Source organism: Alligator mississippiensis, chromosome 12 (genome assembly GCF_030867095.1).
Source record: "Alligator mississippiensis isolate rAllMis1 chromosome 12, rAllMis1, whole genome shotgun sequence".
Taxonomy (NCBI): Eukaryota; Metazoa; Chordata; order Crocodylia; family Alligatoridae; genus Alligator; species Alligator mississippiensis.
In genome coordinates, this window is record NC_081835.1 from 4,142,189 (window position 1) to 4,160,559 (window position 18,371).

An 18,371-nucleotide genomic window follows, 5' to 3' on the forward strand; every position below is an offset into this window, starting at 1 on the left:
ATTTTGCAAAGCAATCAGGCCACAAGAGAAAAATTTGACAACAGATTGTGTTAATCTTCAAGGAAGTTCAATAATAAATTGAAATATAAAAAGCATATTATAAAAATATATTTTCAATAAAAGGGTACAGGATGTGAGAGTCATCGGGCTCCGGTAATCTATTCAATTACAGCTTCTTCCACCGAGGGCTCTCCATGCACGTAATGTCCGGATCTTGGAAACGGTCCATTTTTTTAACTCAATGCTAAAGTCTCCCCTCTGATACACATATAGAAGTCTAATTAGCAATAACAAGCTATGCATAAAGAGGAGACCACACTGCTACAACCTAACACAATCAAATGGCAAATTATCATCAGCGCCAAATGATCTAGTTTCAGGAGTCGCTCAGCTGAAAGCTATATATTCCTTCCTCTCTTCTGCAAAGGCTTGATTCAGTCAAGTGCGCTGCACTTGAGCCCAGCTTAAGCCTTAAGCACCTAAGTAATCCCACTGGCTTCAAAGCTTGAAGTTGAAATTGGCTGGATTGAGGCCAGGGTCCTCCGCACCTTGCAGGATTGATCCCCAGATCACATGCTGCCACACTTATTAATTCACACTGGATGCATGAAACTGCTATTATTTTGCTGCTCATGCGGCAAGGCCAGGGCACAGAAAGTATTTCTTTGGAGAACACCGTCTGTTCATACTGCTTTTGAGCTATGAATCCTGATTCAATGTTTTATACCCAGGAAAGGGCAATGCTTGTATAGCTCTCATCAGCAAAGGAGGCAAGTGCCTCGTGATCTCACAAGACACGTGATCGATCTAAAGATAAAATATATGGTTTGGCGATGGATGTGTCATTTGGAACCAAATATCACCTTTCACAGATATGCTTCAGTAGCCAAAGGGCGCTCAGCAAAGGAAGAAAAGATTATCTCCACACCGTACAACCTCACTGCTGCCCCTATCCATGTCTTGAATAGCGGACAATGCAATGGGTGAAATTTGCTCCCAATCAGAAGAGCTGCCCAGGTGTTTAGTATCCTTCAAGGTGATTTTGTTCCCATCCTCAAGAAGATGGCACTGCAATACTACATGAAATCTCTGCATATTATTGCTGGAATAAAACTCTTGCCCAAACTGGGACATGGTCCAAGGATCAATCTCTTCTTAGTATCCGCTGCTTTCAAAAGGTGCGTCAAGACATCTCTGCATGCTTTATAGTCAAAGATAAAAGGAGCCAAAATCCAGTCATAAGTTGCTAGTGGATTAACTCCTTCATTAAGACCTCACCACCTTCCTTGATGTCTTCATAAAATTCAACATGCACTTATAGTTTCAAAGATGTTAGATGTTTTGATTTTTTTTTTAAATCCACTTCATGGACTACTTATTGCAAATCTACTCCATGCAAAGGTTTCGTCTTGCGCATGATGCTTGGATTGCATCTGCACTTTGCAATACAAAGGAGGAATAAGTTGTGCGTCTGCACTCTAGTAAGTTGTGCACAACTATGCTTTAGAGCAATAGTTTCCATAAGAAACCCAGTGCTAGGCTTGCAAGTCTGCTTCCACATTAAATCCAGCTATGATAAATGAGTAACTATCCGCTCGTTAAGTGTCACATCTCCATTTGGGACCTGTGGTTTTAGAGGGTTACTTATGACTTATTGAAATGAGACATATTTCCAAGCCCAGGAAGGGGTGTGATGGGAAAAGGGGTACCATGTCACTCCACAGACAAGGGATCCTTTTCAGCTTAAAGCGATGGCATCTCTGCATCACTAACTGTCGAAGTACCAGTAAATACTATGTTGTGAGTGTACTGTAACTTACTGAGGCCAAAATGTTAAGCACAGCATGAATAAAATAGCTTAGCATGGGGTACCTGGCACCCAAGCTCTCCCATTTACTTCTGTCATCCTATGGACTGCCACCACCCAGGACTATGGGGGGAGAAGAGCAGGATTGAGTCCAAAATCTTTGTCAACTCAACTATCAAGTTTGCCTGGGTCTGACCCCCCCGTGCAAATAAGGTGCCTTCCAGGTTACACCTTTTCTATCTTGGTTTGCCTTTCACAACGAAACCCAGCAAAGCCAAGCTGTAAGGAAGCAGATGGAAGAGGCAGGATGGTCATGTTTCATTGCCCGATTTGAAGCTGACTCAGAGGTTGAAACAGGTCTGGGCTCAGCAAAGGTAAATCCTGGATCTTTCCACCAGCGCATACCTAAGAGAGCTGCCAAGAAGTCCAGGTGAATCTTCCCCCTGAAAAGCTGTGTCAAACTGGGGGAAAAGGGATGGGCAAGTAGGAGTCAGAAGGCAGGATTCCCACCCTTGTCAGTGGGAGATGAGGATCACAGACAGAGGAGAAGGCAGGCCCATGCTTAATGTGGAGGCATGATGGTGGCTGCGTCTACACGTGCGGTGGACTTGGCCGCGTCTGCACATGCAGCGGACTGTGCAGTCATTTAGTACTTTAGCAAGCCCTAAATGCAAGTACTAAACGACTGTGCAGCAACCGGCGTTATCATGCAGCACTGTCATTGCACCGTTTTTTCCTGGTGCTAACGTGCAGTAGTATCGCATCACGGTTAGTGCCCGGCAACACTAGTGCACGGCAGCAACAAGCTACGATGCAGTAGGTCATCGCGACCGCGCCGTAGCATCTCGTGTAGACGCGCCGATAGAGAGGGGAAAGGAGGGAAGCTGAAAGAGGAAAACGCGGCAGCAAGAAGCCGGGGTTTAGAGACAGGGCTTGGAGATGGAGAACTGGGGACGAGGACGAATTGCAGAGCTGGAGGGGAGAGAGGGCCAGTCATCCCACAGATTTCCACTGAGAAATCCAGGCAGGAGTTAATGCTGCTGAGCTAACACTAATGACTAATTAGCATGAGCTAAACAGTTAATTAGAAATTTGCTCAATAGCTGCAGGGGGTCCAAGACAATGACAGCATGGTTTCTACACAGCCAGGCTGCAGGGGCAGAGGGGATTCGGTTCCCACAAGGCTTCTGGGGGAAGTGGCCCTGGCCACGGACTACATGGCCCTCATCCACTCCTGATGGGATGAGAGGACCATCCACGTCCCCCATTTCTCCACCGGAGGGGCCAATAAGGCTGAAAAAGCAACCTGGGCCTGCATGGCCAGAACAAGTATGTCTGGAAGAGAAAAGATTGCCACGCAGAAACTGCATTGCTGAGACATCGCATCCGGAGAGACGCATCTTCAGCCAGGAAGCCTCTGACTCATGAGTTATTATTTTTCTCCTCGCCATAGGATTTATAAGTGATTCAACTGGTTGGAAGGAAAAAAATAAAAAAATAAAAATCAAGCCTCTGCTGTCCATTCTGGGGTAATGTGGATATTATATTGGTTGCACAAACCTCTAGTTAATGTGTTATGAAGCTCTTCATCATTTCCACAGCTAAAAACGGTCTCTCTAACATGTTCCTTTAGCAATAAGAGTTTCAAGCTCCCTTGCCCCCAATTAAAATAGCCATTGTTTCTGAAAGTGTACTTCTATTTTCAACTCTTGCTCCGAGAAGCTTTTAGAGGTTCTTCTGCCTTAGACAGCGTAATTAGAGAGATGCAAGCATGCTCATTTTGTTTACAGAGGAAGATCTGATTGAAACCAATTTTAAACTCTTGGAGCGGAGTCAAAGCCCTGCTGAACTATTAGCCAAGTGCATGTATTAATTATTAACAGAGAGCCGCTTACTGTATGTGTTTGATTTCTCTATTGTTACAGTAGTACATGCCGGTAAAGGCCAAAAGACTCAGCAGCATTTTTCCTCCTAGGAGCGAGAAGGAAAAAGCCTCTGACCTGTATTTCGGCAAACTAAATTTCTCTCTCGTTTCCTGCCGCTTCCATGTGTGGCAAAGCCAAGTCTTATTCTACTAGAAGAAATTTGAGTTGGACACCTAAACTCTTCTCTCTTGCTTTTGAAAAAAAATCTCCCTAATGCCCATTTTAAAGATGCATGAAAAAGAGTAAAAAGGAAGGACCTTAATATTTGAAATGTATTACTGTTCCTTGCACAAACCTATAGTCTAAGCCGCCTGAGCTCATTCTTCACCCAAGACAAAACCTGACCCTTGGTTAATGTCGATCAGACATAATTCGCTGATCCTCTCAGCTTCTTCCACATGTATGACTTTAGTCCTCTATTTTCCACACACAAAAAATAAAAAATTAGTAAATTCATTTCCTAACGGAGAAAAATCAGACTGGCTGCCAGCACCGTAGTCTTAGCAACCACACCTGTTCAATACTCACGTCGGCTTTCATACATGCTCCTGGACTGGGCCCAAATTTTGAATGGATCTGGCTTTTTCTGCCCAGAGTTGTCCGGTTGATCCACAGCCGGTGCTTCGGTGGCGGGGTAGTCGGGAAGCACCTGAGCGCTGTGAATGGGGGACGCGGTGTGTCCGCTGCGGTGGCTAGAGACGCTATGCTGAGAACTGTTTTGGCTGTCTTTCCTTTCAAGTGGTTGCTGCAAGTAAAAGCAAGCCGAGAAAGAGGGAACAGACGGTTATTGGTCTTCAAGTGGGTGTTTTCCATCATTTCCCCCCCACTCTTCCCTTTCTGCATGCACATAAATAAAGAAAGAAAGAAAGAAATGTCACACATGGGCTGCTACCGGTTACTGCTAAGTGCGGATAAATTCCCCAATGACAGATTTTGATGGACAGACGGGCAGAAGGAGATATGTAAAATGGAAAGCAATTAATCATAGAAAACATGTTGCCCTCCACATCTCGGCATAAAACAAATTTAAAATTGCATTATAAGTAACTTGGTTCAATTGAATCCCCCTCCCTTTCTGTGTTCAGCCGCAAAAACTTGTATTCAGGTAATATGAAGGGTCTAATTTAAATCCACAAAGGCGAGCTGGAAAATGTGCACTTAAGCTGCTACTGGGTTTAAGGACTGCAGCCTTTCGTAGGTCCATAATTTGGTATGTTCACAGCTCTTTCCAATGCCCAGGTTGCAACAAGTGGGTTAGGAAGAGACTTCAAACATAACATCTGCATTTCCTTGAGCTCTGATGATAGTCAAACTGGGTCCTCAACGTGTGCGGAATGAGCGATTTGATTTCCTCGTTAATTAAATATTTTAAAAACAAAAAACGTGTGTGTCTACCTAAATCCAAGGCAGGCAAGGTTCTTTGTGTAAATCTGATATCTTTTATTAGACCAACTAATAATAGTTGAAAACATTCTTCTTTGCAAGCTTTTGGGTACAAACACCCTTCTTCAGGCAGAGGAAGCTCCAACCAACGCTACCGAAATTCAATGCTCGTGCAAACCCAGTGTCGTCAGACTGAGTTTTTCAAGACCAACCTAAATTAATATATTTCCTGTCTCAAGAATATTCCATTTATATTTTTAGCTTTGTGTGTGTTTTGGGGTAGGCTGAGAGGTGTGGCGATTCTGGCAGCACAAATTACTCTGACATTCGAGACTTGTACTGAAGTGGATGACCCATCGCTGGCACCTCTTTAAATGATATCTCCATTGACTTGAATATGAAATTAATTTTGTACTTTAAAGTCATTTTGAGCAAAGCATACCTGCTGAGACTGCTCAGCCACCAGTTTTCAAAGACAAATATCTGAACCCGTTTCAAACACTGTCGTTTTTCTAAGTGGTAATAGAAGCTCATTCACATGCAGACCTCCCTGTGCACAAAATACCAGTTTATGAACAAAGCAGTTTTAAGGCAGACCTCTGTTGAAAAGCATCTGAGCTGTGAATAATCACCGTTTTATTACTAACGGAAAAAAAAGGTATTTTATCTTTTTTTTTTGGAGGGAATGTAAGGGAAGGGCAAACGACTAAAAGACAATAAAAAGGCTTCTGTGAACACCAGGTTTGAAGTCCATCTTGTTGGAAGTAACTTGCTTATAGAAACTTGATAGTCAGACCTGGAAAACTTCACCAAAGATTTGAACAGACCCAACAAAAAGGTCATCATGGACAACCTCTTTGTGAAGAGGCACCTTTATGTAGCTTATTATATGAAATAATTAATAACTACCATTCAGATCTCAAGTCCCTTTCTGCCCAGGGGATCTAAATGGAACTTTTTGTGTATTCCAAACTAAAAACAATCTCGTTGAGGTCATCAATGCAAATGAATACAAATTATTTAAGTGTGAAAGACAAAGCAGGTTTTTTTTTCAAACTTTGAAATTCTAAATGTAGAAAAAACAGCAATAAAAAGTAAGGAGATTTCCATTCAGGTCACTCAAGGAATTGCATACGTGCCCAAGTATCCAGAGCCAGACACGGGTGAACCAGGCAGTTGCCTGGGGCCCAAACAGAAAGGGGGCCCAAAAATGGTAATTTTTTTCTCTGTTGTTCAAATATTATTATCATTATCTCTGGCAAAGAAGGTCCCGATAATAAAAGTTTGCCTGTGGCTGCCAGGAGTCTGCATGTATCCTCATCTATGACTTAATCAAAAAGTTTGGAGACAAACCTTTTCCTACCAATACACGTCTGCTACATTAGTAGGGCTCAGAAGTGAAAAGGGATCTACCTGAACTACTGTTTTTGTGTAGGTACTTGAGATTTTTACATTTCCATGGAGTTTTCATCAAGAAGCACCAAACACTTTTGCAAGCTACTTCAGCTTTCTTTCGGTCTTCCCATGTCTTCGACAAAAAGTGAGCACACGGGAATCAAATCACACTGCTGTCTGGAGCAAACGGACGCGCTCATACTCCTTTATGTGCTTTTGTAGCGCCTCACCCTTAAGTGGGAGTTAGTATCCTGTTCACCCGGAACAAATGGCTTCCCTGAGATAAGCCATGGATATCTGACATCTATGCTGGCTTACTTCACATCAGTGTAACTTTGCCCCTGATTTTCCCCCATCATAATTCTACACTGCTCTTGAGTGAGCTACGACGTTATAGGGCTGTGCATTGTGTGTCCACTTCTTTGTTACCCTGGAATAAATGAAATGTTTGTTCAGGCCCAAAGACATGCCAACCCCAACCCAAGGACCTCCAGGATTCCTCGCCTAAACCATCAGGAGGGAGTAAGCCTGCAAAACCTCCCAAAGCCTTTATCAGAATCATCTTCCCCAAAATATATTCTTCTTCCCACGAGCTCTTCATGTCAACCAGCTTTCCCTTTTTTTGCAATGCGAAAGCTGTAGACAAACTACCCTACAGTTTTTGTTTGGGCCACTGATCGTGGTAAAGGTAAAAGCCCCCTTCCCAGGGTAGTGACCCAAGAGCAGGGAGTAGGGAGGGTAGGTTTCCTGTGGGGTTTATACAGCTGTCTACATCTTTCCCCTATGCCATACCCTTTCAAATCTCACTCGCTATATTTTCCACGAAGCTCAGGAAGAAGCCAGCCTTCCATGTGCTTACAATGCCAATCCAAATCTAGTCGCTTGGGAAAACTAACGGGATTACGCTGTGCACTGCACCATCCCCTGTTCCTCTCTCAAAGCTGTGAGAGGATTACAGGAGACAAAAGAAAAATACAAAAGAGTTTGCAGTTTTTACACGGTGGGAAAAAAAAAAAAAAAAAAAAAGGAAGGGGAGATATCCGAGTGGAGAGGCCTCGCAAAGTAGTGCAGTGCTGGAAGGCACCAATGTCAACCCTCAGTAACAGATCTGTGGAAAGCCTATACACAGGAGCAATTAAATGCTGCTTTGGGTAGTGGTAGCCGAGCGAGCAAAGCCATTGCCCAAGGCACTAGCAAGGCTGGGACAGAAGCTCAAGGCCTGAGCTGTCGGGGGACTAATGTGTGCTTGCAGGTGTCAAAGGCAGGCAGCAAGGACAGAGCTATTAGACAGGGAGAGGAGTGATGAAGAGGATGACCCTGGGGGAGACCTGGACAGGACTTTCTGGAAAAGGAAGCTCAGAAATTGTGATCGTGGGCACGGCCCACTGATTCTGCTCCTAGTGCTCTGGAAAAAAGGCCTTTACGTCCCCCTTTGTGCGTAAACAGGGATGCATCATGGACACACTTTGTCCGGATAATCAATTCCTCATCCTGACAAAAATAGCTCAGCATAGATCCTGACACCAGCTAAATGCACACGAGCCGAAGGGCAAGACTGTAAGCTGAATGCATTGTAGCCTGGCTGAACTCTCCTGAAAATGCTTCTCTTTAGACATTGAAACAAGGGTGTGGAAGAGAAGAGAAGAGAAGAGAAGAGAAGAGAAGAGAAGAGAAGAGAAGAGAAGAGAAGAGAAGAAGGGGATGGGACGGGTCGGGAGACAGGGAACAGGGGAGGAGGCAGCATTAGCTCTCCTCAAAATCCTTAGCTCTTATACTTGCATTGCATATCTTGGTGGCTGGAGGGAATTGAGGCCCGCAGTGGATCTGGCCATGATTATGAAGGGTGAGCAGAACGAACTTCAATGGTTTCAGGAGAACTCATCTACTTTTCTTCAAACCGCCCCCCTTGAAAAATGTAAATGTTGACCCCAAACTGTAGAAAATGGAAAGATTTTAAATTTTTGGTCAAGGTTTTTCACTTTTGGCTCTCCCGCTGACAATCAGACACAGCCATAGAAAGCAGGTATGTTCTGTGAACATGTCCATCTAACAAAAAAAATCCACATTTCCTCTGGGGAGGAGAAGAGGGAAGGGTTTTTTTTCCTGAAAATTTCTAGCCAGCTCCGCACACAAAAACTTAAAAATCTGATCTTGGGACATTTTACAAATTGGGCCCTGCACTCCAACCTGAAAAACTCTACCAAGCAAATGAACAGAGAAGAATACCTTGAACTCAGGTCATAACACATCAACTGATAGTTATGAAATAACAATGGAAGATGTAAAACCTTCCAAAAACCCGCTCAGAAATGCAGTTATTTCTTTTCCCTGTGTCTGAACATACATTATTCTCTTTAGAGCAGACAACACATGTAGCACCATTGTGGTGGTACCACCAAACCTCCCAAGGGCCTAACATTTCTTCTCCAGGCCTGCCTCTGGTAGTAAAAGCCCACAGTGACACAGATGTGGCCTGATGGGAGTAAGTTAGTGGATCAAAACCAGCTAAAAACCAGGGCATGTTTAAGAAACAGACCACTGGCAGCAGGCTGAGGACAGGAATGCATTGGTGCTTCATTAGGACAGAGGAAAGGAAGAGGATGGGCAACAAATTGGGTGGAGGAGCTGGAGAAATCACTGAAGTTGCTCGAGTTCACTCTTTAAGGCCATTCAGAAAAGGCAAGCTGGGGCTAGGGTCAGTCTACGAACCTAAGAACTGACTGTGTGATGCTGCTTTAGTAGCAGCTCATTTATTAATCAAGAAGTAAATATTTGGTCAGGTCTTCCTAGAGAAGAGCGAGGGCAAGAGAAGGACAACAGCCACACTATGTCGGGGATCTTACAGGTGCAGCCACCCTGCCTCGAGGAGTACCGAGGGAACTGGGGCGTTTTGTGCCACGAGGATGTGATATCTGCACTATTCAGGGAGCTCCTTAGCAATCCCACCCCAACTGGTTTAGCAATCCCACCCCAACTGGGAACAGGCTGTAGAGACTGGAGGGCGAATCTTAGAGGTGATGCAACTGTGTCTTGAAACCCTTTCTTTCTATGCTTCTTAACATGGTTAAACATGAAACCTCCATTTATTATACTATGCAAAGGAAGCTGCTATAAATATTGCATTGATAATGTTACTGTGTTTATTCTTTTGCTTAAGACGAAATGACGGATTGTATGTTGCAAGTTGATCATTTTGTTCATTTACTTTTGCACGCCAGGATCCTTAAATCTTTCAGACTACAATAAGCTGCCTTGATATACTGTTTTAACATACCGTCCACTAGTTGCTAGTGCAAGCACTTCCTATACCTAAACAGGGGGGAAAAACAGTGTTTTTAGCAGCTTCTTCCCTTTTGTGGGAAAAAGCTCACTTTTGTTTTCCTTTTTTGGGGGGGAGGAGATAAATGAGGGGTGAGGAGATCAGCAGATAAGCTAAGTAGATAAACCAGGCTTAGGGTCCTCCCTAGACGATCCCCCACCCTACTGCCCAGCCCCTGTGCAAGGAAGGAAGTATTGTAATCATGGAAAATGAGGGTTGGAAGGGACCTCAGGAGGTCACATCTAGTCTAGCTTCCAAAGGAAGCAGGACCATCCACAATCTATAAAGCTATAAATTAGATTTTAAAATTGGGTCCTACTCAATTCACAAAGTTACGGAGGGGCCCCAAGTCCAAAGCGGGGGGCCCCAAGTCCAAAAAAGTTGAGAACCACAGGTGTATGGCTTTGGTGAAAAATACTGAAGGGCAGGAGAGGAAGCAGACTTCCAGGAGCATAATGTCCAAAGAATTGGGCAGCTTTCAATGAGCAAAGCAGCTTCTGCAAGCAACCTCCACAAAAAACCAGCTGCACCTGAGGCTGGTGGATTCACTGAAGGCTCCAGGACGACACCTGTTTGCAAACAGTCTCACTCTTCATCCAAGGAGGGTAATCTCTAAGTGGATTTAGATGTTGCACAGATTTAAATGCTGCTGAAGAACCATCGTTCACTAGACAGGTGCTTAATACAGCCTCTCATTAATAAAGGAGATTTTGCTTGATCTGATCCTGTGTGAGGACCCAGTTTTAAAACTCAAAGTTCATTTCCCAGAGCTGGTTTAATAACAAGGGTTACACTATCTTAAATCAAATTCAGAGAAACCTGCTTTGACAGGAGGAAAGGAAACACGCAGCCGGGGGGGTGGGGGTGGGAAAAAAAATCTGCTGGGCTTGTACATATTTTACACACTTGTTTCTATTTTACCAAGGGCTGAATTAATCTTTGACTATGACACAGAAGTAAATGCATATGGCCTGACATTTCTGTGATCGGAGCGTGAGCGCAAACTGCTCTTCTCCCTCTCAACATTAATGCAAGCTGACAATGGTATAGGCCTGAAGTCATGTGACTTTAATCAGCGCTCCCCTGAGCCACGGGAATCACATTAATTATTTCAGGGCTATCTTTTAGGAGGAACGGGGAACTCATATTAAAAGCAGGAGATTGCTGCTCATTTCCATATTAAACCTCTCACCGGGCTGCACGGCTACGGGCTGCTGCTGCCGGCACCCACGGCGGACCGTCGGGGAAGTTTCACTCTGCCGTATGGCACGGCACGGCACGGCAAAGCTGTGCAGGAATCAACCCCTTTCAAATCCACCTGGCTAACCTCTCATTCCCTATAAAACAAGCGCCCCCTTTTCCTGGCTCAAAAGAGCATATTCAGCTCTTAACGCTGGAGGAGCGGGGCTTTTAGCACACTTTAGAGGAGAGTCTCCAAGCTATTATCTAGCATGTCAACCAGGTAACAGCTGTACGTGGAAACCAGATGAGAAAGGACAGGAAATCATTGCTTTCTCTTTCGCGTTTCCTAAAGAAAAGGATCTCGCACTGAGAGCGAAACGCTGCGAAAGGCGAGCCAAGGAACAAAGGGTGCCCCCCACACAGCGAGCCAGATGTTCCCAGTCTCACGGCAGCTAACGGCATGCCTGCGAACCTGGAGACGCACCTTGCACCTGGCCTCCCCCCCTGTAAACTGCCCGGCTTTTGTAGTTGGTAAATAATTCATCTACTGGTGCATGAGAAGACTCCGAGTTAATGCCAAAGGTTGGAGTCCCCGGACACCTCCGATGGGAATTGCTCTCTGGAAAGAAGGTGGAGCCTCCCATCTTGCAAAGAAAGGAAACAATGACATTTGAGGAGGGGGGTAACTTAAACTGCCGAGCGGCTCATCCGTTGGGGACGAGGATCTGTGCATCTCCAGCTGTATTTGCAGGCAAGCTCCCTTCCTGCACAGCTTTCCTCTTTCATCTCACCCTGCACGGTGGGCATTGTGGCAACAACCAGACAACTTAAAACAACCCATGCCAAAATAATAATAACGAGAAGGGGGGGGGGGGAAAGCCCAACATACAAGCAAGCCCCTTGCCTTACGACGGAGACAAACAGAAGGAACTCACACACACACATAGAAAGAGTGCTTACCGACTTTGGGCTCTTCTTTGGGACTGGCAGTCCTGAAAAATGGCAACAAGGGGAAAAAAAAAAAAAAAGAAACGTTAGCATACAAATATTACCTTTTTAAAAAAAAAAATCCCTAGGTGTATCATCCGAACGTAGCCATCTGCAGAGTTATGTCAGATTTCGCTCTGGCATTGGAGTTACCAGTCTGTTCATATCGAATCAAAGCAGGGAGAGGGAGAGGGAGTGGGAGCGGGAGAGGGAGAGGGAGCGAGTGAGGGAGAGTGCGAGGGGGAGAGATCTATCTGCATTAGCTATGCTGACTTGTGCTGCAGCAGCCTGGAGGCTGGGGAGAGAAATTCACAGACCTCAGCGGCCTGGGAAATTGAACACTTGGACAGAATCTCAAATGCTCCCCTGGATTAAGAGAGACTTAGCTTACAATTAAGCCAAGGATATTTCCTTTTGACGCGATCGGCTTGTCAATGTTATCGCACCAATCAGAACGGCAGAAGAGAAACAGGTTGATTTCTAACCCCCCCCCCCCCCCCCGACCCAACCCAACCCAACCCCCCCTGGAAAAGTGCCTCCCTAGAAATAGAAAATTTGCCGTTTCAAATCTATCGGCTTTGGAGGAGACGCTCCAGCTGGCCCCGCCAAGTGAAACAAAAGCCCAAACAGGATAATCCTTATCCCTAAAAAAAGATCATTTACAAATATAGATGTTATAGACAAAACACAAGTTTTTTTTTCGAGTCCCCCCCACCATAACGATACGCAAATAGAGACATGAGCTGTCAATTGTGACCTCCAATTGCTGCAGCTTGAAAACAGAAGGCTACTGATTTCTTACATGGAGTAGCTGGAGGTGAAATTATTTGGTAGCTGGAGAGGATGGTAACGAGGGGGAGGGGGTCATACGATGAACATGCAAATGAAGAAAAAATTGAAAGGGTGCAGGAGAAGGATCTCCAAGGATGAGCCAGTGATGAGGTCAGAGACGTGGGAGACCTTAAGTGGGCTACCACAATAGGTAGCACAATGCCCAGTAATAATGATGTGCCTCCTTGCGGGAATTGACCTACAGCTCAGAAGAGGCTATTTCCTTGAGCAGGCGGAAAAGACAAAAGCGTTTTCGATAACAGGGGGGGAGGAAGGGGGAAACAGAGAAAATAACCCCACTCGATGTTTCGCTTTGATTGCAGGCAAACAAACATAAACACAAAACCGAGACGACAGCGCACATCAAGTGCTCAGTAATTCAGGTGTCTGCAATCTGCTTTTGTCTTTAGGATGTGATTTACGTGGCACTTACGCCTCCTTACGTTGTCTACATCATGCATTTTGTTTGCGCTAAGAGAGAAAAACAACGCCACGCTCCTGTCAAACTTTTCTACAGAAAGTAGAACAAGATGTGAAACAGCAAGACGACGTGGTGCGGGGAGAACCTCGTTTTATGGTAAGTGGAAAGATGCCGGCCCCAAATACAAATATCCATATAGTAGCAAGTGGCAGACAGTGCCCACTTAACTGCTTGTTGACAGGCTGGTCTAATCTGGACTGGAGAATCCCAAATACTCGAGCCTGTATTTTAAATTAAATGTTTTCAAATGTCAGGGACTAGCAGTGCTCCAAGCTTGATTCTGTTTAGTGTATTACCAGCAAATAGCTCTTGTCCCTTAGGGCACCAACTGATTGAGGGATAATGAAACATCAAAACTGTTCGGACCAAACAATTAAGAGGCAGCTTTGTTTCTGCAGACAGCGACCGCATCCACATAACCCACTCGGACTATAAAGCTCTCGCAGTTTTCATGGGAAGTCACATTGTGCAACAAGCACGGTCTCTCCCAACTACATCTATTTTCACTCTTTTCCCAGAGGTAATCTTACGGAGGGGATCGATATATGGAAGAGATGCATTTCCACATGTACTAAGCACATACCTGAGCCAATGTTGGTAAGCACAGCAATCTAGATCCTCTTAAAATACTAAAGAAGGAAGATGCAACCGAGCTGCAGGCTTCAAGTGAGCCAGACGCTGAACGTATTGCATGGCAACCATCAACTGCTAACATTTAACAAACAGAAACTACGGAACAAAACTTTCCTTTGGAATCTGTCACTAGTTTCAACAGTTGTAATCCCCAGGAGATTGAAAATGGCTGGAAAGAAAAACCCACTGATGGAGTATACACACCAGGATATAGTTTGGCAGGCCCTTCGATGGCCCATGAATCTTACAGCGTCACTGCTCAGCTTTGGACTTTGATGCAGACTAAGCAGTTGTTGACTTTTTAACCAATTTAAGCATCTGGAGAAGATGTTCCAAAAACCATCCGTAGGCTTGCGCAGGAGAAACTTAAAGAGTCTGGGGAATAACTCATGTTAATATTTTCCTGTAAAAAGTTGTTTATTAATTTATACCAGGGCTTACTGCAAAAACTTCTAGTTCCTGCCATTGTGGGTTAAGTCAGCGGATCATAGACCGCAATTTATCCTATTTATTCCTGGCCGATGGAGGGGGTGCAGCCTACAAGAGCAAGGTACATCCTCTGCTTGCAGAAACCACAGCTATGAGAGGTGGGGGTGGGATTGCTAATGGGAATACACTTGCCTTGTGTGGGCAACTAATGGCGTTAGGGAAGGAAAGCATAACCTTTGGCCAGGTGCCACTGCACGCAGAATCGAATTTAGGATAGCAATGACTGGAAGTCACTGCTGTCTACCGACTGCCTGGAGGTTTATGTACAGTGAGGTGGTAGTCTCCAGTTGGCTAATATGCACCTCCAAAACATGCACACATACACACACATGCACGCGCGTGCGTGCACATGCATGCCTATATGCACACACACACACAAACGCATGCATGGCAACCTGGCTGCCAATCCCAGCAGAGAACTGCAACTACACAGGCATATTAAGGAATGAAGACTACCTGCTCTTCCCTATAAGAGTCACGGTAGGTTGTCGTTAAAGCTCAATTTGGGGGATATATGTGTTTTGCTTCTTATTTTGTAACTTCTCTGTGCTGTCGCCCCTATGACATCTTTCACTCCCACAGAATCACCTAACATGCATTTAATTAAGACACCGTCTCAATGTATCATCTCAGTCTTGGCAAAACAAGCTCAAAGAGGCAAAAGGAAGCTGTCACCATCATAGTTTTAGCAACGACTAAAAATAATAATAATAATAATAATAATGGCCAACCTGATAAAGACTGTCAATATGAGCTAAAGCCCTGTGGAACAGGGAAGAATAGCCCTTGTATACACACGCACATGTGACTCAAATTAAATTAATTAGAACCACAAATTACTCTCCTCTCAATAAGGATGTGATAATGCAATGGCTTAATGAGAAATACCAGAGATTGCTGTGAGATCTTCGAGCACAAGAAGGGATAGTAATCAACCTACCGTCGCTGAGTCACCTGCAAAAGTAACAATGGGTTAATCGAAGGGTGTTTGCATGGGTGTGCGTTCGGTACAGTCAGGCCAATTAAATTATCAATCACTTTCATTGTGAAAGGAAGGGTGCCTAGTGGTAAAGATGTAATTTAACACCTTGGAGACTTGGGTTCTATCCTCTGCCCTGCTATGGACACCCATTGCGACCTTGAGCAGGTCATTTAATTGCCCTCAGTGAGACCCAGAGAGGCAGCATGCTCATTATGGCTTCTTCCAGGTGACTTGTAGTCTGCAATTCCTATACGACCATCAGCACCAATGTTACGTTGGCATGACACATGCAGAATGAGCGAATGAATTGCAGTGCTTTTCACAAAAAAGCATTTTTCCTCTCTTCTTCCTGTGTTCCCAAAGGTTTCTACATACAGCTGACCTCACTGATCTGCTCAGCTACATGTTGAAGTGCAGGAAATGCATTCTGCAATTTTGCATTGCAGGAAAAAATGTAAATTGTTTAGCAAGTTTTGCCCCATGAAAGACCACTGCTTCAATATCTTTCCTCTCCAGGTATATTTGACATGATGATGCGCTGTGGGTAGGGTAGCCCACAGACCACCATTTTCTGTACTCTGAACTGGCATATTTTTTTCCATTTTAAGATAGCTTACACTGATCTGTTAGGTTTGATTTTCACTGTCACAAGCACTGGTCAAAGCCCTGATATGGTGGTGGTGGGAGTCAGACAAGAACCTGAATGCATGATGTGAAAGCCCACCAGCTATGAAAGACATTTCTAATACACAGGGATCCTGGTTTTCTCCGATTTAAAAAAATCCCAAATTTTCAGTTAAAGAAAAATAATCCCAAATCCACGTTTTTCCATGATTTCAATGAAACACCACTGATACACACACACATACACACCCCAAAAATTGGGATTTTTTTAAAGCAGAGAAAACCAGGATCCCTGCTTTTATTTAGATCGATCAATTGATCGATCGACAGACCTATATATTACACTCAGATTCTTACAATAGGAGTTGGTTGCAACTTTTGTCTTTACACAACACATGGACTAGAAAGGAGGCACAGGGCACAGGGTCAGGTCCAACTGTCCAGGTTTACTAACCTATGTAAGATGGAAAGCCAAGCTCATTATGCAAATGACAACTTGGGCACGGCATCGGTGGCTCCTAAAACGAAGAAAACGGTGAGGACCACTAGAGGGCTCACAACCTATTTAAAGGGAAACGATGCCAACTCTACCGTGTGTGCGACCACGGAGGAATCAAAAGGGCTGAGTTATTTGAATTCCAGGAGGGATTTAACTGAAGTTAGGAGTGGTCATCTGCATCTCAGAAGATGGAGAAATTAAACTGAGGTCTGTTGGAATCTGTCCCAAAATGAGAAGCATGCCCACTGGTCCGCAGTATCGGTGGCTACTGCTCTTTAAGATGCTCAGGGATCTCTGCACAGAAAAGAGGAAAGGAAAAGACAATATGCTTTGTCTCTGGCTCTCTGCATCATGTCTGGGTTGCATCTCTAGTCCAGACGTCCTGTGAAATACCTGCAAGCATCAGCAAAGCGAAGTGGGTGGCTCGGTTGGAAAGGTCACCAGTTGGTTTTAGTCATTATTGTGTGTGGAGCAGAGAACTCAGGGCAGCAGAAAATTAGCAGGAGATTAATAAAAACGCAAGAAAAAGCACCGAGGGCTGTGTCAGAGGGTTCACATTTACGGGGAAAAATCCTGCTGCATAAAAAAGTAACAAGCCTACTCAATAGTGTTTTTTACATTGTGCTGATTGAAAGGATATCATCAACCAGGACGCACATTTGGAAAGATGTGGGGTGAAATACTGGAGCCGGGGGTAAACATGTCTTTTCCCAGCAACGCACACTGATCTCTATGCTTTCTGAGTGCAGAACGAGGAGGTCTAAATAATTAACACTAATGGCCATTAATGCTGCTGGGGGAGGGGGGAGGGGAAGAGGAACTAATTCCACATCGCCAAAGAATTTTTAATAAAGGAGGCACAGTTCAAAAAACGGAGAGGAGTCAGACTTCTCTCAGCTGAGGGGAAGCGTATCACAGTCATTTGCAAAAGAAGAGAGATGCAGTTCTGCATGCAGCCATAAACAGCACCATCAAGGAAAAAAGTCCCCACCCTGCAAATGTATAACTTTTCTGCTTGTCATAGTGATCTGCATTATAATAGTGTTACTGCACTAGCATAAAGATAAGCTACGCAAAGCTAGCTCTAAGCCAAAGAATAATTTCCACTGAAGGAGTTTAGGCTCGCCATAAATCAGGGGTTGGTAACCATCAAACAAAATGAAAAACGCTCCATTTCTAAAATGTTAATGCTAGAGAAAAGCAGTTTTCAGGAGACCAACTTAGGTATTGTTAACCCACTGGCACAAGCAAGCGCACAATAATGCAGAGCATATTACAGCTACGAACAGGAGTTGCAGCTCTTAGTAGCTCTTAAGTTAACTCATGTTTATGCTCAGTTACTCGTTCTGGTTTGAAATGCCGAAGGAATGCCCCAAACCTAGAATTTTGGTCATACTACATACCGACTTCGATCATGCCTCAAGTAAGAGTTCATTTCAAAAGCAACAAAGAAGCTGTTTAATAAATGTGTTCTTTTGGCTACTGCAAATGCATATATTTAACTGTGTAACAAGTACGATGATACATACAGAATAACAATGATATTGGTTAATTGAGGATCCATCCTTACATAAGGAATCGCCAGTTGAAGCCCAACCCTTGACCAAGACGGTTTTGCCCATTTATATGATATTACTGCTAAGATCATGAAAATTTTCTTAATACATACAAAATAATGATGATACTGGTTACTTGTGAGGATCTGTCCTTCCGTAGGGAATCGCCAGTTGAAGCCCAACCCCTGACCAAGACGGTTTTGCCCATTCATAGGATACTACTGCTAAGATCATGAAAATTTTATTAAAGACTGAACTCCCAGATTCACGCGTTCACA

The 18,371-nt window shown here is 44.3% G+C and overlaps 1 protein-coding gene across 21 annotated transcripts in view; it reads right to left on the bottom strand.

Annotated features, from left to right (window-relative positions):
- Window positions 1-18,371, bottom strand: part of MAGI1 (membrane associated guanylate kinase, WW and PDZ domain containing 1) — a 410,797-nt gene that overhangs the window by 29,167 nt on the left and 363,259 nt on the right. For all 21 annotated transcript variants that reach the window (XM_019499610.2, XM_019499609.2, XM_019499608.2 and 18 more), the window contains 2 exons: window positions 11,972-12,003; window positions 4,261-4,477 (listed from right to left, as the gene is read on the bottom strand). In XM_019499610.2, coding sequence (XP_019355155.2) covers window positions 4,261-4,477; window positions 11,972-12,003 — 249 coding nt within the window. The remainder of the gene's footprint in view (window positions 1-4,260; window positions 4,478-11,971; window positions 12,004-18,371) is intronic.